This window comes from Lipotes vexillifer, unplaced genomic scaffold (genome assembly GCF_000442215.2).
Source record: "Lipotes vexillifer unplaced genomic scaffold, Lipotes_vexillifer_v1.1 scaffold948, whole genome shotgun sequence".
Taxonomy (NCBI): Eukaryota; Metazoa; Chordata; class Mammalia; order Artiodactyla; family Lipotidae; genus Lipotes; species Lipotes vexillifer.
In genome coordinates, this window is record NW_006793764.1 from 1,901,756 (window position 1) to 1,925,287 (window position 23,532).

General features: G+C 41.6%; 1 protein-coding gene across 3 annotated transcripts in view; it reads right to left on the minus strand.

The window, feature by feature from the left end:
• DOCK8 (dedicator of cytokinesis 8) overlaps nucleotides 1-23,532 on the minus strand; it is a 228,872-nt gene that overhangs the window by 80,791 nt on the left and 124,549 nt on the right. For all 3 annotated transcript variants that reach the window (XM_007466761.1, XM_007466763.1, XM_007466762.1), the window contains 6 exons: nucleotides 9,016-9,133; nucleotides 7,513-7,583; nucleotides 6,291-6,429; nucleotides 5,572-5,673; nucleotides 2,201-2,296; nucleotides 1,299-1,533 (listed from right to left, as the gene is read on the minus strand). In XM_007466761.1, the coding sequence (XP_007466823.1) occupies nucleotides 1,299-1,533; nucleotides 2,201-2,296; nucleotides 5,572-5,673; nucleotides 6,291-6,429; nucleotides 7,513-7,583; nucleotides 9,016-9,133 (761 nt within the window). The remainder of the gene's footprint in view (nucleotides 1-1,298; nucleotides 1,534-2,200; nucleotides 2,297-5,571; nucleotides 5,674-6,290; nucleotides 6,430-7,512; nucleotides 7,584-9,015; nucleotides 9,134-23,532) is intronic.

Here is a 23,532-nt window from a genome sequence, read left to right on the forward strand (position 1 = left end):
TCGCTCTTCCCTAGCTCTGAAAGCTCCCCCATGTGTCCTAGGCTACAAGTTCATTTCTCCCTCCCCACCAACTTACTCATATTCCATGGCCCAACAGTGTTATCTCCTTCTTTTCTGACACTCCCAGAAAAGTGGTTTTTGACACTTTTTTCTGAACTACTTTTTTTCTGATCCAGACACTCTGGTCCTCTGCTTTTGCCAGTCTCTGTCCCCATTTTGGCTCCTTTCCCTCTAACTCCACTTCAAAGCCATCTCAGTTGCAGTCTTCTTTCTGGGGGCCTTCCTCATCCTCCCGGATGCATGTCTTCGCCATCACCCCAACAGTATTCAGCTGTGTCCATTTGAGGACTTGTGTCCTGTGCTGCTTATCTTTGCTATATTTTATCGTAAGTCCTCTGAGGTTCAATATGCTCTTGATTATTAGTGCAAAACCTACAACTCTAAGCATAGTACTGGCCGCATGGATGGTACCCAAAGATATCTGCTGGGCTGGAGAGCACAGACTAATACAAGCCCAGCTGAAAATAGTGTCAAATGAAGATGCCCTACAGCAGCCAGTCTACCCCTGCAGGAGATGGAAGAACCACTGGACCCAGGACCTACATGACATTATTTCCAAAGGAAGTCTTACACATTGTATTTAGTGTTCATTTGTTAAAAGTAAGCATTTAAGATGGATGTTTGCTGCGTGCTGAGGGGAGGGGAGAATGGGGTGACTGTTCAGGAGTATGGGGTTTCATTTGAGGCTGATGAAAATGGTCTGGAATTAGATAGTAGTGACAGTTGCATTACCTCGTGAATATACTAAAAACCACTGAATTGTACACTTTAGTGAATTTTATGGTATGTGCATTTTATCTCAATAAAAAGGGGATCACATTGAATTTCAATTTAGACAGTTCCTTTCCTTCCATTTAATATGGGTTGTCCTATTTCTTTAAAACATTGGATTCCCTTGTTGGTCAAGTCAACAAAAAATATCTTCGAGGTAAAAGAAAGCCATCAATTACTAGGAATGGAATTTAAAGGATTGGCTTCAGCCATTCAACACATTAATGTAAAAAAACCCCAATAATTTTAAGCATCCTATATTAATGTTTCTTTTTTTAAACATACAGGGAATCTCCACAAAAAAAAAAAAAAAAAAAAAGCAGGGGACTTGGTTTCCCTTGGACTTTCCCTTGGACTCACATCCTCAACAGAAAGATCACATTGGCCCTGCTCCCGGAACTTCTGGAAAATCGTGTTTCATAAAACAAGGCACTGCCTGCCTCCTCCCAGGCCCCCAGGCCTCCTACCTGTCTGGCCAGCGATGACCATGGGCTGCACGAACAGCTGGAAGAGCTTGTCCAGCACCAGGTGCAGGAAGAGCACAAGGGGCTCCAGGCGGGAGGAGTTGAGGCAAATGATGCTGAGCTTCAGCTCGTGCTCCAGAGCCGCTTCACTGATCTTCTGGTCCAGCACGCGGATGGGGAAGGTCACCTGGCTTTCCAGGGAGTGGCAGAGGGTGAAGAACTTCTCCAGGTGGTTGTCCTGGGAAGGCAGATGGCAGGCCTCATGGGTCTCATCCCCTCAACGCTCACCAGTAGATTCATAAACACAATCAGATAGCTCCTTCTAGGCAAAACCTCTTACCCAGTGTTTCAGAGCAGAAGTTCTAAGACACGGGTGTTTCAGACCAGGTTATGAATTTCTTTGTAGGGTGTTGTGCACAAAATAGAAACTCTCAATAATTATTAGCTGAAGAAAAATTAATTTGGACTCTGACATGTTCTGTAAGCAGAGGCAGGGATACCAGGCAAACACACTGCCAAGACAGGGGTCTAAGCAGATGCAAAACTCAAAGACAGTGGCAGGAAAAGGAGAGAAAGTAGCACAACAACAACAAATCTGGAAGAGAAATGGCAGAATTACAGAGGGAAATGAGACAGCAACAGCAGGAAACTTCTCAACCAACAGTGCAGGTGCCGAGCTGCTGCAACATTTTTATAAGGTCTTTCTGTGAAAACAACAAATAAAACCTAACAGGCTTGCAATTTCCCACACAGAACTAAAAGGGTTTTTTGGTGTTGTTTTATCCAGGCACAAAGATTTTCACTGATCTTTTATTGAACTGTCCTTAGAAGTTTCTCTGCTGCACCCCATCTTCATTATTATTAGCCTGCTGTTCTGACTTAAACTTGACCTGGCTATTCCTTACCTGGGTGTGAACAGAAGAAACAGCTTGCACTTCAATATTGAATACTCCCTTATGTCCTTCAGCCCATTTAATGGGAGGATTCTGCAAAGGGACTTTCTGTGTTAAAAGAAAACAAATTAGCAATTCAATTCCCTTTTCTCAGTACTAACAAGCAGAGTAAAGCAACTTGACAGTAGATGTCAGGGTTATACAAATATAAATCTCCCTGGAAAACTAATATAACTGGCCCTAGAGTTAGGAGCCCTGGGTTCAAGTTCAGTTTTACACCAAATTAATTATTTTCACTTCGAAAGGTCAATGAAACTTTCTGGGCCTTCATTTTCTCATGCTGAAAGAAGGGGTTTGAATCGAGTTATCTATCTAATTTAAGCTTCCATCCAGCACTGGTAATCCTTGATTCTAGGAATTAAAATAAAGTAATATCCTAATGATTTCTCTATTAATCAGGAATGTCAGGACAAAGTGTAGAATATCTTTAGAAGACATGAAATTTTAATGCTTTTGAGCGAGTACAGTTTTGTTCCCTTTTAACAAAATGTTTCCAAGTAGCAGTCCTTCTAGGCTCCTGCTTTAATTACTCAAAATGACTTTTATAATATTTATATATCAATAGCCCTGTAGTCCTCAGAGACCATTTCTTGCCTTAAAATCTCAAGGGAACTGTCATCCTACAGTGTTGAGTAAGGAGGGCCTTGGCAGACTTGGCCATGTGAGTGTGGGTTTTGTGTCTCTTGCATTTTAATGGAAGGAAGCATATTGTACTTGCAAAGGTAGGATGTGTGCACGGGGTGGGGACCTTTGGAACTATCTCAGACAGAGTTACTAACTGGGGACCAAAGCTGGATCCAGCCCACAGACAGGTGCTGTTTGGCCCAGTGTTATAAACTGTCAAATTAGATGCCAAACATTTGAATGTCAGAAAATTTCACATGAAAGCCTGCTTTTCTGTCGTCTTTTGAGAATCTGAAGATATGAAGACATTGGTCTTGCATCCCAGCATGGCACCAATGTGCAGAGCAGAGGAGTAGCTATGACCTTGGGTGGGAAGACAGTCTCCAGTGTGAACAAATTCCACCAGGACCTTGCACTCATTATTAATGAGTCCGACCTGTGGGGTCACTGGAGTTTGCAGTAATCTAAAGCAACACTGACCACTAAAAATATGTGAGCCGTCTATGTCATTTAAAATTTTCTAGTAGCCACATTAAAAAATTTTTAATGTGATAATAATTTTAATACTGTGTTTCATTGAACCCAATATAGCCTAAAGATTATTGTTTCAACATGTAATCAATATAGAAAATTATGAATAAGATATTTTACTTTTTTTTTTCTGCTACTAAGTCTTTGAAACCCAGTTTGTGTTTTATACTTATAGCACATCTCAGTTTGGACTAGCCACATTTTAAATAGCCTCATGTGGCTAGTGGCAACTATATTGGACAGGGTAGGCCTAAAGAATATTAGCAGAAGCTGAGGGCATATTGATAAAGATAGCTTAGGGCAAGTAGGAAAAAGGAACTAATATTTACTTAAGCATCACGTCTGTTGCTTGATATGTATTATCTCATTCAATGTTCACAGCTACTTTGTAGGCAGGTCTGGGCTAGGTTTCATCTTTGAGACTCAGAGAAGGTAAGCAATTCACCCATGTTCACACAGCTAGGGCATGGCAGAATCTGGATTTTGGATCAAGATTTGTCTCCAAAGCCAGGTTTGTTTGGCAGCATTAAGAAGATAATTGGGTGTTCTAGGAAATTAGAATGTGCAGCTTGATGTTGAAAAGGTGGTTTTGAGGGCTTCAGCAAGGGGCTGTGTGTCCAAATCATAAAAAGTAACAGGGAGTATCTGTGAACATACTCACAAAACCACTTAGGTGGTTTTGAGAAGAATAGTTTTGATCTAAATTCAGGCATATGCCTGTGGCCCAGGGCAAAGGAAGCTTCCCTCTCCAGGGGGGGAAAAAAAAAGGAAATACAAAATGGAATAGCCTGGGGAGTGGGGGTGGGTAGTCAGAGTAGGAAAGAAAGTTGACTATAAAATTTAGAACAAAATTCAAATTCCTGGGAAATTTCAACTTGAAATATGCAAGGAAAACAAAAGAGATGAAGGGGGACCTATAGATTAAGAGCCTTAAAAGACATGTCAAGCAATAGCAATGTATAGAGCTTATTTGGATCCTGTTATGCAACAAACAACTGTAAAAAAAAAAGACATTAATGAGATAACTGGAAATTTGATCACTGGATATATGAAGATATTAAGGAACTATTATTAATTTTTAAGGTATGACAATGGTATTGTGATGGTTAAAAAAGAAGCCCTTATCTTTTAAGATAAAATACTGAACTATTTATAAATGAAATGATATGATGTCTGGTATTTGCTTCAAAATAAATCTTATTGATGTAAACCTACACCGACCAGACTGAGAAGCCTGAGAGCTGGTGCTGGTGCAATCAGAACGGAGGGTTCACTGGGCTCCCTTTAAACTAGTGGATTGCAGCAGAATGTATGGGCAAAAAGGCGGGACAGGGAACGGGAGGAGAGAAAGAGTATTGACACTGGGCTCTTTAGAGGAATAAAAGCCCCAATATCCACCTGGGGACTGTGACAATTGACCCAGAGGAGAAACCAGCGGAATCTGGCATGGGAACCTTTTGTAAGGATGGGAGCTGAGAGCAGTTGTTATCACAGGTGAGCTCTATTTGCCATTTTTTTTTGCGGTACGCGGACCTCTCACTGTTGCGGCCTCTCCGGTTGCGGAGCACAGGCCCCGGACGCGCAGGCTCAGCGGCCATGGCTCAGGGGCCCAGCTGCTCCGCGGCACGTGGGATCTTCCCGGACCAGCGCACGAACCCGCGTACCCTGCATCGGCAGGCGGACTCTCAACCACTGCGCCACCAGGGAAGCCCTGCCTTCCTTTTTAAAATACCCCATTCTGTAAACCCCTTTGTTATAGACAATACAAGGTAATGCTGCCTGGGTATGGGTTGTGTTGACCCAACATTCCATCGGCAGGTCTCAACCACTGCGCCACCAGGGAAGCCCTGCCTTCCTTTTTAAAATACCCCATTCTGTAAACCCCTTTGTTATAGACAATACAAGGTAATGCTGCCTGGGTATGGGTTGTGTTGACCCAACATTCTGAATTGGTGACAATCTAAATTAATGAGATCTTAAAACCAGTTATTTCTCCCATACTATCAGAACAATGTGCTCTCAGAAAACACCCTGTGCTGACAGATGACTGCTCCCCAAAACATGCTGAGCATCCTTGGTCATGTATAAAGTAATGGGAAGTGGCTCTGGAAAGGTGGTCCAAGACCATGGCTGGACAGGAAACAGGTGATGGCCAGCTTGCTGGTTACCTCTGCAGAATGCATAGAGTAGTTGGGTGGCAGCTTTTCCAAGGCAACTGGGAGACAGTAGGAGCCAGTTTGAAGACGTTCATTTAAGAGAATTGGCAGCCACTGAAATAGATGATGTAAAGAATAAAAATGGTATTTATTACAGCATATAATTCTGGCAATTTATCTAGCTCACAATAATCAAATGCAACTAAATGATGATTAGATATTGACCAGAGCTCTTTTGGGCAGTAATTTCTGTCAAGTTCTTTAGATTTTAAATTCCCTGAGAGCTCCTGAGATGGTGATATCAATGATTCACTGCTTTCAGAGCCAAAGCAGTAGCATTTTTCTTTATAGCCAATGTGTGTATATATCTGGAAAACCTCAATGTTTATTTTACCTTTTATATATTTTAAAGAAATAACTTTTTCCCCTTGGGGAAAAAAGAGCTATTTTTATATGTGAAGCATATATATAAAATTTGGAAATAATGGACATTGTAATGCTTTTTCTACAAATGAGTATTCTTTCACTATCTCTCACCCACTACCTTTCATTCCTGAAACTGTCATTTGCTAAGTCAAGTCATCTCTGCTCTTTGCTGCAATCTGGTTTGGCACATTTTGCTACTTCTGACAGGAAAAAAGCAAGTGAATAGAATTTAGTTGTTTATCTCTGCAGGAACCTTGGAGGCACCAACAACTGCAGAGTGAATCTGCAAGTTGAAAACAACTCACTGAATATCCCAGGAGACTTTCTACGGAGTTTCCTTGCTTCTGCTGACAGCTGATATGGTAGAAGGTGAACAGGAGGTGGTGATTTACTGTGAGCTTAGCAGGGAGCTTAATTTTCACTTCTTCATAGAAGTCAGGAGACCTGTTTCAAAAGCACATTATACACAAATAACTTTTAGCAAGAATGATGGCTTCTCTGACTATAAACTGTAACACCACGGACCCTTTGCCCCTCAGAATTCGCCTGCTTGGTGTTTTACTTTGCATTTTACATCAGTCTCCTCCTAAGCTTAAAGTCCTGAGACCAAGCTTATGTCACTGGATACACTTCACTTATATAAGGCTGCTCACAAACGAAAAGCTTTGCCAGAAAAAAAAAATCCCTGCACACAATGGAAAAATCCAACAACTTAATTTGGACAGAGGATGAGGTTTGGAGTCCTGCTGTGACCTCCTTTTCTATCTCTATCCCAAGAACAGGGACTGGCACACAGCCGGCACTCATCAAAGGATTTGGGGGCAACAAATGAAGGGTGCAGGAAGGAAAGGGAATCTGATTTTACTGAGTGATGACGTCCCAGGCAGTTTACTAAGGGCTTCACATACATTACTCATTTAATCCTCAATCCAGTCCAAGAGGGTGGGTTCAGAGAAGTATTCAATACTTAAATGGGCCAAGGTTATCAGGCCGGGATCAAACCCAAGTTTGTCCGACCCTATACAGATGTCCTACCTGGAAATGTGAATAACAGTTTAGACATTATTCTCTGACTCAATTTACCCACATAAAAATGAGTGTTTCATTTCTCCTTTGGTCAACTTAAATCTTCTTAAAGTAGGTAGTGGTGCAGGTACGGACAGAAGACAAGGAGACAGACCAAGGAGGGCTGGATTTTGTTTCTGGCCCCTCCAGTGCCTCAAAGCAAGGCAAGAAATTTATTTCTTTATGGAACACCATAAGACCTCTCTATATCACACTAGAGTAGAAGGCTCCAGAAAACTCAAAACAATATTAGGTTCTTGAAGATATGTTCTTCTCCCAATCACAGTTAATGACAAAATTTGTGGTTCTCCAACATAGAATCAGGGAACTGGCATGGATTTCCTCTGTCCCTTAGTCCCTGAATTATAAATACTGGTAGGAGGAATCACCTAGGGGATTCAGAAAAGCCAGGAGATAATAAAACAATCTTGGCGTATGTTTAGAACTCTGAAATATACTTACTTGTTGTGGTATGTCACAGCCGTGTAAAATTCCTGCAGAAATTCAGGCCCATTGGATCTTCCAAAGATGACCTGTTCACCAGTATAGAAAGGGCCAAATTAACTGTGATATTTGGTTAAATCAAATCAACGATCATCAGCCCAGTAGGAGGTTCTGGTCTCATAGAACTGCATTTTGTAAATTAAGAGTGCTGAGTTCTACAAGCGGCCCAAATGATGCAGAAGAACTGGCTATGAAGGGTAAACGGAGACCCCAGTGGCTACATCAGTGACCCAGGGCCACAGGCTTGTGAGACTAGAAAACCAGCACTCTCTCGATCTGCCTCTTCCCCAGACGTCTATACTACAGGGCAACGTTACAGAGTTTTGCCCTCCGTGAGAGATCCCTGGTCGAGGCCCTTTTGCCTGGTCACTTGGGTCATCAGGACCATCACTGGCCACACGTTTATGGTGTTTAGAAAAAGACACCTCTTTGGGCCTGGGTCAGCCCTAAAGGCACATGACTTCACACGTGGACTCACCTTTGGGTAAATTAAAAAAGAGCCCTTCCTACTAGATGCACTAATGCCCATGCCAGGTCCCAGGGCTTGGTGAGTGGTGAACAGGCTGGAGTCTGGCCCCCACTCATCCCTGGCTGGGTACCTTGGCTACCACAGCTGTACCTGGAAGCCCTGATGCATTTGCCAGGGGCGAGAGTGGGGAGAACCAGGGGAGTCTTCCTCTAGGATTTCTTTCGCACAACCATTGCAAAAGGATGCCTTGCACTGGGAAGGTAGGTGGGACATTACAAAGATGGTTTTTTAAAAAAGTGCATGTTTGAAGAATGGAAGCACTGGAAAAAGGTGACTTCAGTAGAAAGGTGTATTAACTGAATTCTACACCTTAAATAAAATAGTAATAGCTAACCACCATCTCGTTTGTTGGCAGATGGTTAAAAAAATACAAATTCTGGCATTTTGGGTTCCTTAGGGAACACTGCATTATGTATTTATTATTTGATTTACATTTTACCTCAGGATGAAGATCCATTCCTAGAAGGTGTTGAGATGGTGTATATTTATTATTACTAGGCAGTACTTTCTATTATATTTATCTTTAGATGTGGACTGGGGCTTAGGTAGATGTGTACCGCAGTGCACATCTGAAAGTACAGCAAGCATGGCTGACAGCTTGGGCCTATCTTTCTACTTCTTATGCTGTTAGGGTGGCATGGAAAGAATTCATGATATTTTTCAGTCTTCTAAAATGATCTGCATTTCTAAATTTCCCAGCTCACTGTGGAATAAGTTGGGAAAGAGACTTTCGATTTAGGCTGACCCTGCTTCCCCATCAGCATCCTGGGAGCAACACTGGACCGGCCACAAAGGTCCTTGCACACGATCAGTGGTACTGGCCTGAATCAACACACACTCTACGCTGATCAGCCCTTGATTTTGTCTGTGTGAACCAGCAAGGGAAGTTCAGCCCACCCTGGTTCGAGGCAAATGTTTATCTCCCTCATTACCGGCATAGCATTGCTGGCATCCTCTCCACACATAAACTGGATCTTGATTGTGATGTTCCGGGCAGATGCTAGTTTGTTAGCAAAGTTCAGCCTCTGTGGGTAGACATAGAGAAGGTTTCTGGAAAACAAAAGATGAGGAACCAACCAGTAAGGTCTAGAGTTTCTTTTAACCAAGTTCTTCAGGGAATGCTAAAGCCTGCACTCATGAGATGATTGTTCTGAAGGAGTTTTTCCTTTCCGAAGTGAATTACTTTTGGAGAGTGAGTTACTGTTGATTCTTCCTCTTCAGCTGCAGTGATCTGATAATAACCAACATTGTTCTCCGTTTTGCTACACAGACAGAGGTGCCTGCTGCAGCTGAGAAAGTCTCGGAATGTGCAAATCTGCCTAGCGGTAACTATATGTCTGATACAAAGATAAGAAGGCAAAACGTTCAGTTCATTTTAAACAAAACTCATGGCCATAGACAGTGGCCTAATTTCATTTCTCCTCTTTCTCCTTTCTAATGTTATGCAGTAGTTCAATTTTTTTTTTTTTTTAATCTTTGGCCATGCTGTGCAGCATGCAGGATCTTAGTTCCCCAACCAGGGATTGAACCTGCGCCCCCTGCAGTGGGAGAGCAGAGTCTTAACCAGTGGACCACCAAGGAAGTCCCAGTAGTTTCCAATTTTTATTGGCATGACTTTCTGTATTGGTTTAACTTTCTTTTTTCGGCTGCCTTGGGTCTTAGTTGTGGCATGCGGGATCTTTTATTATGATGTGCCAGCTCTTCGTTGCGGCGCACTGGCTTCTCTCTAGTGGTGGCGTGCAGATTTTCTCTCTCTAGTTGAGGTGCACGGGCTCAGTAGTTGTGTCGTGCAGCTGTGTCCCACATCATGTGGGATCTTAGTTCCCCGACCAGGGATCGAACCTGCGTCCCCTGCATTGGAAGGCGGGTTCTTTACCACTGGACCACCAGGGAAGTCCCTAACTTTCTTTTCTTACATAAGATGACAATTTAAACTTCCAAGCCCAATTAGCTACGTGACATAATACGAAACTATGAATAATATACCCATCCATTCAAAAACTATAGGACAAGTACCAGGCTGACTATAATTTTGTATATTTTTTCTTTCTGTTTGCATTATTACTACTATAATCCACTAAAAGGTAAGCTCCATGAAGGCAGGGATTTTTATCTGATGTTTTTGATTCACTGATGTATCTTCAGCAGCTAGAACAGTGCCTGGGACGTAGTAGGTGCTAAAAAAAAATACTTGTTGAATAAAGAATGAATGTATATACTTTGAATCATATTCCTGACTTAAAGAAACAATAGTGATACTAATATTTATAAGGTACTTATCCTAAGTTGAGCAATGTTTCAAATACTTCATATTTATTAGTTTAATTCTCATAATTATTCTATAGGTAGATACTATTTTGATGGCATCATCCCCACATCACAAATGAGGGGAAAAAATGACATACAGTTAGTGAACGGCAATCAAGAATTAAAGTCAGGCACTCTGTTTCCAGAGCCATGCTCTTAACCTTATCTAAGCTATATCCCCTCAGATAAGACTGCCATTAAATAAAAGAATAAGAATGGCCTTTTCAGACTATGTTATTCATGACATCTCTCAGAGGCAAGCTTGCCTTAATTCTCTGGATCTTATTAACAGTTGAGTGTCAATAGTACACCAAAGGCTGACTCAACTGTGTCATGTTCTCTGGGAAAATGTCTTGTCTTCCTCACCCTTGGTCCACTATTCTAACTCCTAGGTAACACATTCTCCCCAAAGGCTTCAAATGACAAAACAGCCTTTGTGTGACCTAGACACCAGGAGAGCAGTGACCAAGAAGGAGGGCCAGGTGACCAGATTTTCCCTCTGTGAATATAGGCTCTCATAATACTTTACAAGGATTTGCATATTAATTGATACCAGGGTTTCAGCCTCAGCACTATTGACATTTTGGACTGGACAATTCTTTGTTGAGGGGCCATCCTGTGCACTGTAGGCTGTTCAGCAGCATCCCTGGCCTCTACCCACTAGATGTTAGTAGTATCTCCCCCCTACTCAGTTGTGACAAGTAAAAATGCCTCCAGATATTGCCAGATGTCCCCAGGTGGGGCAAAGTCACCCCCATCTGAGAACCACTGAGCTATGCCTATGAATTTTGCATTATGGATCTATACAACTATACCTGGCAAATTTCCTATCTTTAATAGATGTAGTCAGTGCCGCCTACTGGGTCCATACTCACATGTAAGGTTTGTTCCATTGGAAAAGGGTAAAGTCAATACTCAAGTACGAGGTAGGAGAAGGAAAACTTTAAAGTTTGATTTATGAAGTCTGGGGCAGTCAGGAACTGAAAAACCAAAAGAGAGAGACTAGGCTGACCAACTCTAACCTCTGCATTGTCATAACCAGAATGATCCTCCATCCTGTGTGTGTGCATGTGTGTATGTGCGTGCGCGTACGCAAATGGTCTTTCTGGACCAGTATTTGCATAAATCCATGAATTTACCCCATGGATCTTCCTTGCTACAACAATATCAAGAGGGACAACACTAATAACCACAACCCTGGACAAGTCCCAATGAATGGCCTAGTGGACCTGCATCTGATGGTCCTGCAGATGAGAAACTGAGGCCCTGAGAGGTGAAGTAACAGTTCACTCCGTGAATTAGCCACCAGTTGGGCACAGCGTCCAGTTCAGCGCTGTTCTGACTCTACAACATGGATGTGTCAGTGCCGCTTTCCAAATCTTTCTCTGTCACACTGAGGGACCCCAATCTCAAGGCAGGCAGATAGAGTTGAACCTCAGATGCTGTCAGGAGGGGCCATGGACGTAGTAACAATGGCAGAAGGCAGTTCACGGTTGGGATGCGGGGATCTGTATGGGGTATACCCCCCTCTCTGCATGAGAGAGGCTGCATGCAGAGAGGGGAGTATAATGGCTGCATGATCTTCCATATTATGAGGGTGCCATAATGTACACAGTCTCCAAAAATAAGCACTAAGATTTTTTCCTTTTTTGTCAGTTACGAAGCTGGGATGAACGCTTTCTCTATCTTGCCCCTCTGCAATGCAGTATACTTCTGGGAGAATCCCTTTTAGTTCTATATCGTTCAGTTTCTTCATCTTTGAGTTAATTGAAAAGACACCAGTCAATCTTTCTTTATGCTGTGCTTGAAGAAATAATGAGCTACAGTTTGTAAAAATGCTTTGAAGTAGCTAGATGAAAGGGTCTGTGTAGATCACAATGGTAGTAGCCCTGCCAGAATGGATAAGCAAGTCAGTTGTCACCACACTCCTCTCCCACATCCCAACACAGCGGCACCATCTACCTATCCCACACACCCCCCAACACCGGTCAACAATTTTGCACACGGCTTCCAAAGGGTTTGCTGACCCCCTATATTCAAACATCATCACCCCGGGCATACAGTGTTCTGCCTGTACTGAATGCACTTTCCACACAGTACAGAGCAGGGAGGAAACATCAAGAGAATTTAATTTAGTCCAACATCCCTTTTTGCAGGCCACAAGCCGGCTCCCAGAGACATTAAATGACTTTGCTTAAGAATTTTTTTAAGAAGATGCATTTCCCAAGGATCATCATAGTTCTTACTGGCAAGAAGGCCAGGTGATATGTTTTCTTAAATCTGTATGATTTTTAAGAAATGAATATAAGAAAATAATAGTGTTTTCTCTTGGAAGCGAAGATCTACCTGCAGGATCAGTGATACACAGAGGCTCAACCAGATAAGAGTAATGATCAACAAACTGATAAACAGCCTCATAAGTTTTATATATGGTAAATTAAGTGTCATATTAGCTAGAGAAAAATCCTAAGAATTATATTATCTAGTGATTTTTGAGAAGCTCACCCGTAACTGAAATAGGAATCCCTTGTTAAAGCAAAGTTATTTGGAAAGTTTCTCCAGTAACTACAGGTCCAGCGTAAGTGCAGTTCATTTAGTATAATCTCATCTTTCCCCAAATACAGGCAAAAATGCTTCTCTTCAGTCATATGCATCACAACATAGAACAGGACATTTGGTATTCATCAACCATTTTCTTTCCAAAGCCACTTCAGATGGCTTCTCTTGATTATAAATTATTTTAGAAATTTTAAATTCTTTCCACTGATTCAGCAACAGCCCCTCAACTTATTTTTAAACTGCTGGGATTGAGCAGCTCCAGGAAGTTAGAGGTTAACTTGTAGAATTTGGTCATTATTAGATCCAATTGTTGACCAAGCTCTCTCTGCTCTTTACTGTCTTGGGACAATCCTCTACTTCTTTTGCTGAAAACAGGTTAACTCAAGAGACCTTGAAATCTTTCAAAGCCACAATGCCAAAAACATCAGTTTGGCTTCTCCTCAGTTTAGCCTATTCTTTATCCAGTGCAAGGAAACAAAGAGAAAAGCTGCCCTACAAAACAGAAAGACAACCTACAGAATGGAAGAAAATCTTTGCAAATAATACAACTGACAAGGGAATTACCTTCAAAATATACAAACAGCTCATACAACTCAACATCAAAAAAACAAACAAACAACTCAATCAAAAAATGGGCAGAAGATCTAAATAGACACTTCTCCAAAGAAGACATACAGATGGCCAACAGGCCTATGAAAAGATGCTCCAAGTCGCTAATTATTAGGGAAATGCAAATCAAAACTATAATGAGATATCACCTCACCCCGGTCAGAATGGCCATCATCAACAATTTACAAATAACAGGGGCTTCCCTGGTGGCGCAGTGGTTGAGAGTCCGCCTGCCAATGCAGGGGACACGCGTTTGTGCCCCGGTCCGGGAAGATCCAACATGCCGCTGAGCGGCTGGGCCCGTGAGCCATGGCCGCTGAGCCTGCGCATCTGGAGCCTGTGCTCCGCAACGGGAGAGGCCACAGCAGTGAGAGGCCCGCGTACCGCCAAAAAAAAAAAAAAAAATTTACAAATAACAAATGCTGTAAGGGGTGTGGAGAAAAAGGAACCCTCCTATACTGTTGGTAGGAATGTAAATTGGTATAGCCACTGTAGAGAACACCATGGAAGTTCTTTAAAAATCTAAAAAGAGCGCTATCATATGATCCTGCAATCCCACTCCTAGGCAAGTATCTGGAGAAAACCATAATTCAAAAAGATACACGCACCCCAATATTCAATGCAGCACTATTTACAATAGCCAAGACATGGAAGCAACCTAAATGTCCATCGACAGATGAATGGATAAAAATGTGGGGTATATATAGTATATATATATTTATATATATGTGTATAAATATATATATATATGTATGTATGTATGGAATGGAATACTACTCAGTCATTAAAAAAGAATGAAATAATGCGATTTGAAGCAACATGGATGGACCTAGAGATTATCATACTAAGTGAAGTAAGCCAGACAAAGATAAATATCATGATACCGCTTATATGTGGAATCTAAAAAAAAAAAAGAAACAAATGAACTTATTTCCAAAACAGAAAGAGACTCACAGACCTAGAAAACAAACTTATGGTTACCAAAGAGGAAAGGGGGGTGGAGGGAGGGATAAATTAGGAGGCTGGGATTAACATATACACACTACTATATATATAATATATATTATGTATATATACATTTCAGATTGTTTTCCCTTATAGGTATATATATATAATATATATACATATATATGTGTAGGTATAACTGAATTGCTGTACACCTGAAACTAACACGATATTGTAAATCAACTATACCTCAATTTAAAAAAAGTGTGAGTATACGTATTAATAAAAATATTGCTGACCAAAAAAAAAAAAAAAAAGCTGCCATGTCACGGGTTCAGTGTTCTCCCCCAGAGGCTTCTCCAGCTCGGAGTGGAGCTCAAGGAGCAAGTAAGCTAGAGCAAAAAGCATCCTGGCCACCTGATTAAACAGCTGGACGCTCTGAACTCCTCTTTAGCTGAGTTTCTAACACAACTCAGCCAGCAGGAGAGGATGAAAGGAGGCCTTGAGAGGAGAGCTGAACAGCCCCAGCCCGACAAGAGGACAGAAGGCCTCCATCGGCTGGTTGCAGGGATGAAGTCCAGGGAGAAATTCAACGAGAAGCTGAAATCGCTAGAGCAGAAGCTGCGGGAAGCTGCGTTATTCAAGGCAGGTGGGCTCTCTTTGACTAGGGTGATGGGTGCCATCATGGCAAGTAGATCGTTATTGATAATTTGAGTTAACCATGATTTTAACAGATTGGAAAATAAGCCACAAGGTAAGATGCATCAAGTTGGGCTTATTTCTCCTGTGCAAAAGCCTGGTTAAAAAGGGTAGTGGTACAGATTAATCCTTTGTGATGCAAATACTTATGTATCTTCTGTGGCTGATAATGCCAACCTAAACCATGTTTTGAATAAAAACATATTTGTGTCACTCACTACCACACCTGCCAAGGAGTACATAGAGAACCACTCAGTCATGCCATAAAGCCAGAAGCCTAGCCTTCTATACTCTGAGAATATTACAGGGCCTTGGAAATCCCAAAGAGAGCCAAAGGATTAACTGTAGCTGTTCAGGTCAGACAATCCTTGGTGCTACTTATGTATCTCTTTCAAAGTGAGACTGAAGTGAGTTAAATAAATGGCTTATACTCATTACATAATGTGGAGTGAAAATTTAGAATATAAAACATTCTGTACAAAAGGGCCGTAAATATTCAGAAGTTGAATATGCATAAAGGATAAGGGCTAAAAGATGATCTGGGGAAATGAAAAAGGTAATGTGATTTTGAGAGGAATTGGTGTCAATTTTGGTTTTCTTTCTGTTATTTCACTATAGAACCTGTAACAAAGTAATAATATCAAATACGTGTTTAAAAAGAAAAAGAAAAAAAGGAGAAAAAAAAGAATTGCAGGTCTTGTGGCCTGGGTTATCTTCACTGTCTTTTGAGTATCAGTAATGCCTGTAACCTAAGCTTCTTTTATACCAGGGAAGATGGGCTTGTATGGAGACCTACGATTAGTGACCCTTGCCAGGTAAGAAATTGGATGAGAATGTCCTTTAAAAAACTGCAAAATGTTCTACAAATAGAAGGTGGACAAGTCAATTTCCTCACCTGTAATAGAAAGGTTGGAGTTAAGTCTCAAATGCAATGATACTCCAAAAGTGCTTAGTAAACTGCAAAATACGACACAAATGCAGATTCTCTTCCTATCAAAATTGTAAAACAGCTGAGTGGACTTTATAATGTAACTTTAAACACTCTGCAGGACTGTGAGATCTTAAAACATATTACTTACAGAATTGATCAATTTCTCTGGGTTTCTCTCTCCACCTTTCAATTTACCTATGTCTCTCATATATCTATTGGTGGCGCTCTCTCTCTCCCTCTCTCTCTCTCTCTTTCTCTCTCTCTCTCCCCCTCTCTCTCCCCCACCCCCTCCCCTGTCTTTAATCCGAGCACGCGGGGGGGTGTGTGTGTGTGTGTGTGTGTGTGTGTGTGTGTGTGTGTGTGTGTCTGAGTCTCTTTCAGTATCCCTCAGTTTCTCTCTTTCTGTCTTTCTGATACAGCCTCTACCATCTTTTTCTCTCTCCCATGGCCTCTCAGAAAGGCAAAATGCTCTTTTTGCGGGGGCACTCCTTCAGTTTCATCTAGTCACTGAAATCCATGTCCTTACAAGTTCACAAGCGTTTGATGATTTCCCACCCTGAGCCAGGCCTGGGTTACAGGCAGGGCTGTTTCTTTCTCTCAGGATGACAGGCACAGAGCCCAAGATCTATGAACGTCTCAGGATTCCAAAAAAAAAAACGCCTGAGACCCTCAAAAATTAGCTCCAAAATATGAAAAGTAAAACCTCAAAATCAAAATTAATGAATTTTAAATTAAATGCTTACCAAATGCAATATTTGGTCAATTAGTCAACAGTAACTCTATTGAGTTTAACCTACAGGTGAAAAAATTTCCCCCCTACCTTGCAGATTGCTATAAAATTATACATAGGGTATATGTAATTAATAAGGAGGTGGGTGCATCTTAAATATGCTTTAGTTAACATGTGGTCTGATACTTCGGGTTTAGGGACTTTTTTTTTTTTTTTAATTTTTTATAAAATTTATGGGGCTTCCCTGGTGGCGCAGTCGTTGAGAGTCCGCCTGCCGATGCAGGGGACGCGGGTTCGTGCCCCCGTCCAGGAAGATCCCACATGCCGCGGAGCAGCTGGGCCCGTGAGCCATGGCCGCTGAGCCTGTGCGTCCGGAGCCTGTGCTCCGCAACAAGAGAGGCCACAGCAGTGAGAGGCCCGCATAACGCAAAAAAAAAAAAAAAATTATTTATTTATTTTTTTGGCTGCCTTGGGTCTTTGTTGCTGCGCGCAGGCTTTCTCTAGTTGCGGCGAGCGGGGGCTACTCTTCGTTGCGGTTCGCGAGCTTCTCACTGGGTGGCTTCTCTTGTTGCGGAGCACGGGCTTTAGGCATGTAGGCTTCAGTAGTTGTGGCTCGCGGGCTCTAGAGCACAGGCTCTAGAGCGCAGGTTCCGTAGTTGTGGCGCACGAGCTTAGTTGCTCCGCGGCATGTGGGATCTTCCCAGACCAGGGTTCGAACCCGTGTGCGCTGCACTGGCAGGCGGATTCTTAACCACTGTGCCACCAGGGAAGTCGGTTTAGGGAGGTTTTAAAAGGAACTTGGCTATTGATACGGGAGAGGGGAAGAATAAAATACCAGAGAAATTGGTTTTTCTGTTTTATTAGTTTTCTTATAGCTAGAGTTGCAAATGTTGGTTTAACAGCAGGCCACTAGCAATAGGCACTGGATTGAAGTAGATGGGGTAGTAAATTAGTACCCACCTCTCCTGATACAACACTATTGAAACAGCTTTCTATATAAAAAGTTCTCCAGGTTTGTAAACAAACACTCTCAACCTAACTAACTATTTTGGCAATTTCAAAGTAATTTCTTTTTCTTTCCTTGTGTTTTAAAACCTTCCCTCTCCAGCTTTTTTTACAAAGACAGAACCAAAGAACTGATGAACTCTTTGCTGAAGCAGAAATGTAGCAAAACCAATTGTAAGAACGGGATGCCCTCATTCAAAAACTACAGGAAAAGGTTGGTGTCTCTTACTTCCTTTTAGCAACAGACTTCAATTTGAGCAGAATGAAATTCAAATAACAGTAATATCTTATAGTTATCTGATGTCTTTTACTCAAGAATTCCAAAGAAAATTGCAAACCTAGAGATACTGTTTTGAGGTACCTATGCAAGGTAAGAAGCTGAGGAGGTGGTTTTATTTTTCAGTCACATTTCACTTCCAGGAAAATTTATTTTAAATGTAATAGTAAAAGTAGCTAATAATATTTATTTTTTACCATGTGCAGGCACCATTCTAATAACAGCGAATAGTACCAATGACAGGTACTACTATTTAGCCTCATTAGGCAGATGATAAAACTGAGGCACAGAGAGGTTGCATAACTTGCACAAGGTAACACAGCTGGCAAATGGCACAGGGCAATTCAAATGCGGGTGCCCTGAAACTCATACTAGACCCACTGCCCATAACCTTTGCTGCTTCTAAGAACAGTAAACAGTTTCTTTGGTCAACAATCAGACTCACCAGAACTTTATCATGATGTGGTCTTTTATTAAATTGTTCAAGGGCTAAAGGATTTCACCAAGCAAACTATAAGAGTTTTTTTTTTTTTAAGTTTAAAATAACAAAGTTTAAAATAACTGAGAAGATGAGAGTGAGTACTGTCCCTCAGTGTCAGAAGTTTTGGTGTTTTAAATACATCAAGTGCAAATAAAGTTAGAAATCTCAGAGTTTAATATTTGGTATATTCTGGAGATAGGAAACCTGCAAGCCTAAAGTGGCTATATATTTTATTTTATTTTATTTTTTATTTTTTTTGCGGTACGCGGGCCTCTCACCGTTGTGGCTTCTCCCGCTGTGGAGCACAGGCTCTGGACGCGCAGGCTCAGCGGCCATGGCTCACGGGCCCAGCCGCTCCGCGGCATGTGGGATCCTACTGGACCAGGTCACGAACCCGCGTCCCCTGCATCGGCAGGCGGACTCTCACCCACTGCGCCACCAGGGAAGCCCCCTGGCTATATATTTTAAGTGGGATCATGCTTTGTAAGTGCTTTTGGATGAGCTGACTTTGCTACTAAGAGGACATCCAGAGAGGAGAAGCATCACCTGGGAGCCAGTTCGGATGCACTGCAGACCTGCTGAATCAGAACGTGCGTTTTAACAATACCCCAGGTGATTCAAATGCACGTTCAAGTTTGACAAGCACTGATCCAAGGGAACTGGTCTGTTTTTTAATTTGACAGATGTATGAATCCTGTAGTTCAGGGGTGTTTTTTTTTTGTTTGTTTTTGTTTTTTGTTTTTGGTCGCTAGGAAGCTCAAAGTCAAATTTGCAGCTGACTTTGTAAGAAAGTGTAGAGGACCTTAACCTTCCCCAGATTTATACCTATTTCCTTCTCCTTATTTTCCTTTCACCCATAAATTTTATTCCTTGTTACACAATATCCATAAGCTGCATCACATACTTTTTTTAGAATGGGAATGTTTATAAATAAATGCATAAAAATAAAATATTTGCTACCTCCTGTCTTGTCGTTCCATGGTCTCATGCCATTATTTGTGTTTATTCCTATTTCTAATACTTAAGGTTAGATCAAATCACAGACTCACAAAGGAATCAGTGAAAAACGGAAATGGGAAGAAAACACCTAACATGTAGGGTGAAGAGAACATTCCATCTTCAGAAATCAGAGCAAGAAAAACGGAATGTGAGACTTGTTCCAGGACACCAGTCAGAATCCACACAAGGCTGCCTGCCCTGCGAAGTGGCACAAGAATGGAAGGAGGCACCGGGGATGCTGTCACAAGCAGCAGCTTGACCCTTAGTAACCTGTATGCTCTGTGGGCTAGGCTACAATGCTTTGTATAAATGCTGGTACTGTATCTTTAACATTGCGGACCTCTACCCTCTGCCCCCACAAAAAGCAAACATGGTTGAGAAGCCAGAGACAAAATGTTACCATATTGTTTAGAAACACTACAATGACCCAATATGCTCTCTCCATAGTCTTGTTATGTTAAAATAATGCACTCAAAAACAGAAATCAAATGAGAGAGAGAAAAACAAAAAAACAACAGCAAACTCTAATAATTGTTATTACACCATTTTCAAGACTTTTGCAGGGAAAATGGTCTATGCTTTCTCAACTGATGAACTACAATTTGAACATCAAATACAGTGTCTTTACGTAGGACAGCTATTATAAGTACTAAGAATCTGTCTTTGAACATGAACTAACTAAATGCTCACAGCTCCGATATTTGCAGAGTACCTTTTCTGTTACATCAATCCCTATCCCTTCTTTTTATGAGACATATAAAAAGTTCCTCTTAAGTGAGAGCTTGAAAAGCCAGCATTCCTATGAAATAATGCAGGACCTCAAGCTGGGGCAAAGAAGATGTTACCTTTTAGAAACAAGTGAAAGCACCCTAGCTCTCCTTAAAACCCACTTACCTGTTTAGGAAAAGTCCAGCTAGTTTTCAATAGCAAAAGACCCAAAGGGAAAGTTGGGATGTTTATGATCCTAGGCTTTATCTAGATCAGATTCCCACTGAAAAGAATCACAGATACATAAGCATTTGAAACATGCTGGGGAAAACTGACTGCTTCAAGAAAAAAATAAATCTCTAACCTTGCTTGAAACGTTTTTTTAAAGATACTTTGTTGAACTGGCTGAAATTTTACCAGTTAAGATATTCACGTTACTATATATTCTTCTGAAACTCTGCTTAGCAGATTGAACGTATTAAGTGGTTTGTATATCATTCACTCCCACCTTAGTATGAATTAGTTTACCCAGTTTTTTCCTTCTTACAAAGAGGTCACATTTAGGGGCTGTTAGGTGTGAGTGGTGAAAGGAAATAAAAAGGATGACCTGGTCATTGTTAACCATGAGGCACTGCTTTGAGGAAGATTCCCCAGTTGCCTAGGGTGTCAGGGAGAGTGACAAAGTAAGGGGAAAAGTTGGAAAAGTACCCAAATCCAGACTTTTTATTCCACAATTTTTTTTCTATAACTTTCTTAAACTTGACACTGACAACACAGTCAAAATATTCACTGGATAACTGCAGCTCTTTCAACTCCCAGCTACCATCATGGAACCCATGATGTGGTTTTAAGGTCTAAGTTATTTGGATATTCTTTGTGATTCTGACTTAGGGAGGGCTCAGGTATTTGTTAAATAGGTCAAGCTCTCAGTTGGTTTATTAGCCTATTTTCAGTGGGTTTTTATAGATGACTAGAAAATATTTAATAAGAATGTGTTTTATTTTACATGAGCAGAGATTGGAACTACTTTAGCAATATACATTTCAGACATCCTATAAAACTCACCCTTCCACAAGTACATTTTGCATTTCACTCAGAGGATTTATATAGGTTTTATATATGTATATAGATGAACAGATGCTTGGGAGGTGAGTCTATGATAGGGTATAAGTGGGGAGTGGGGTGGGTAAGGTGCTACATGCTGGGCAATGGGATAAAAGACCCCATTCCTTAATATGTACAGCTTGGGGTTTTTTCCTACTACTATGAATCTAAGAAAACTTGGGAAATCTCCTTTAACCTAGGTGAAAAAACTGTTCCCCTGCATGGTAGGCTTGTTTCTTTGGAGTGTGGGTTAGTGAGGAGGGCTGGGCTGGGGGCAGGGGCAGGGACGGACTCTTCTCACCTTAGAGGATCTGTTAAGAAGCTGTTAATTTTCTATTAGGGAGAGGTGTATTGTCCTAAAAATATACCAGGCTGATGGGAACACTCTCCACAAGAAGCCTGGTCCTCTGCATCAGCGGAAGTAATCCACCCTCCCTCATTCACCTTCCCACCTCCCCACACTCCTTCAAATTCACACAGCTGGAGTGCCCCAACTTTTGGTAGCTTGGTTAAGAACTATGGTAGCAGCTTCTAAGGCTCCCAATGATGCCTGCCTCCTGGTGTTCTCACCCTCTGTAACTCCCTCCCCTCAAGTGTGGGCTGGACCTAGTGACTCATTTCTACCCAATAGGATACAGCAAGATTAGGTTACAAAAAGACCCTGGCTGCTATCTTGCTTTCTCTCTCTCTCTTTCTCGCTTATTCTGAAGACCCCAGTTGCCATGTTGTGAGCTGCCCTACAGAGAAACCAATATAACAAGGAATTCGAGGGGATGTCTTGCCAACAGCTAGAGAGGACCTAAGGCCCTAGTTTAACAACGAAAGAGGAACTGAACACTGTCAACAACTTCAGGAGTGAGCTTGGAAGTGAATTCTCCCCTCGTTGACCCTTGGGGTGATCCCAGCCTTGGCTGACATCTTGACTGTGGCCTTTGGAGAGCCCTGAGTCAGAGGCACTCAGCCAAGCCACACCTGGATAACCCACATAATCTGCGAGATAACAACTGTTGTTTCATGCTGCAAAGTTTTGGTTATGCAGCAATAAGTAACTGATACGAGTATATACATTTTTTAAAAGTTTATGTTAGGTATTTGCTGATATTTAAACATGTGATTCCTTTAAAAATCCTTTACCTTGTAACATTTCTGCCTCTTAACTGTATCTCAGGGTTATTATTCCTGCTCTAAGGAATATAATATCATGACTACCTAGAGGAAAATACTCAACATCAAAATAGCCTCTATGGAGTCCATCCAATCACCAACTAAGTATAAAAACTTGAGAATTTAAAAGTATATGAATAACTAAATTTTCTTTGGTTCTAGTTTTGTTTCTATTCACTGAATTAATGTTTCTTAAAGAGGCTGTGACAGGTCAGATAAAAGAGTAGAAGAATGCTTTAAAGTACTGACCACAAATACCTTCTTCCTCCCTTAAAACATCAAATTTTTAATGAACGTTTTCCCCAACAAAACAACAATTTCAACATGTTTGGCTTTGCCAAACACATGTTTGGTAAATATGCAAACATTTCAACAATATTTGGTTTTGTGAAAGACCTAAAATTCAAGTTTAAAGACACCATTTTGCTGCCAAGTCTGGGCAACGTTTTTCAAAAGGCCACCAGGCAGAATTGTCACGTGGAGGACTAACGCGAACCAACCTGCATGTTCTTTTTTTTTTTTTTTTTGCTGTACGCGGGCCTCTCACTGCCGTGGCCTCTCCCGTTGCGGAGCACAGGCTCTGGACTCGTAGGCTCAGCGGCCATGGCTCATGGGCCCAGCTGCTCCATGGCATGTGGGATCCTCCCGGACCGGGGCACGAACCCGTGTCCCCTGCCATGGCAGGCGGACTCTCAACCACTGCGCCACCAGGGAAGCACTTAGCTTACATTTTGAAGGTTGTCAAACAAAGAACATTAAACAAGTGAGGTGGAACAGCACAGTTTTGGAAGTTATAGTTTAGGCCAGTGGATAAATGAAATTCATTTTTTAATTATAAAAGGTACATGATATGTGACTGATAAGCCATGGCTTTTTAAAAATTACCTTCTTACACTGAGTCAAAACTCAGCCCCCCCCCCCCCCCACCCCC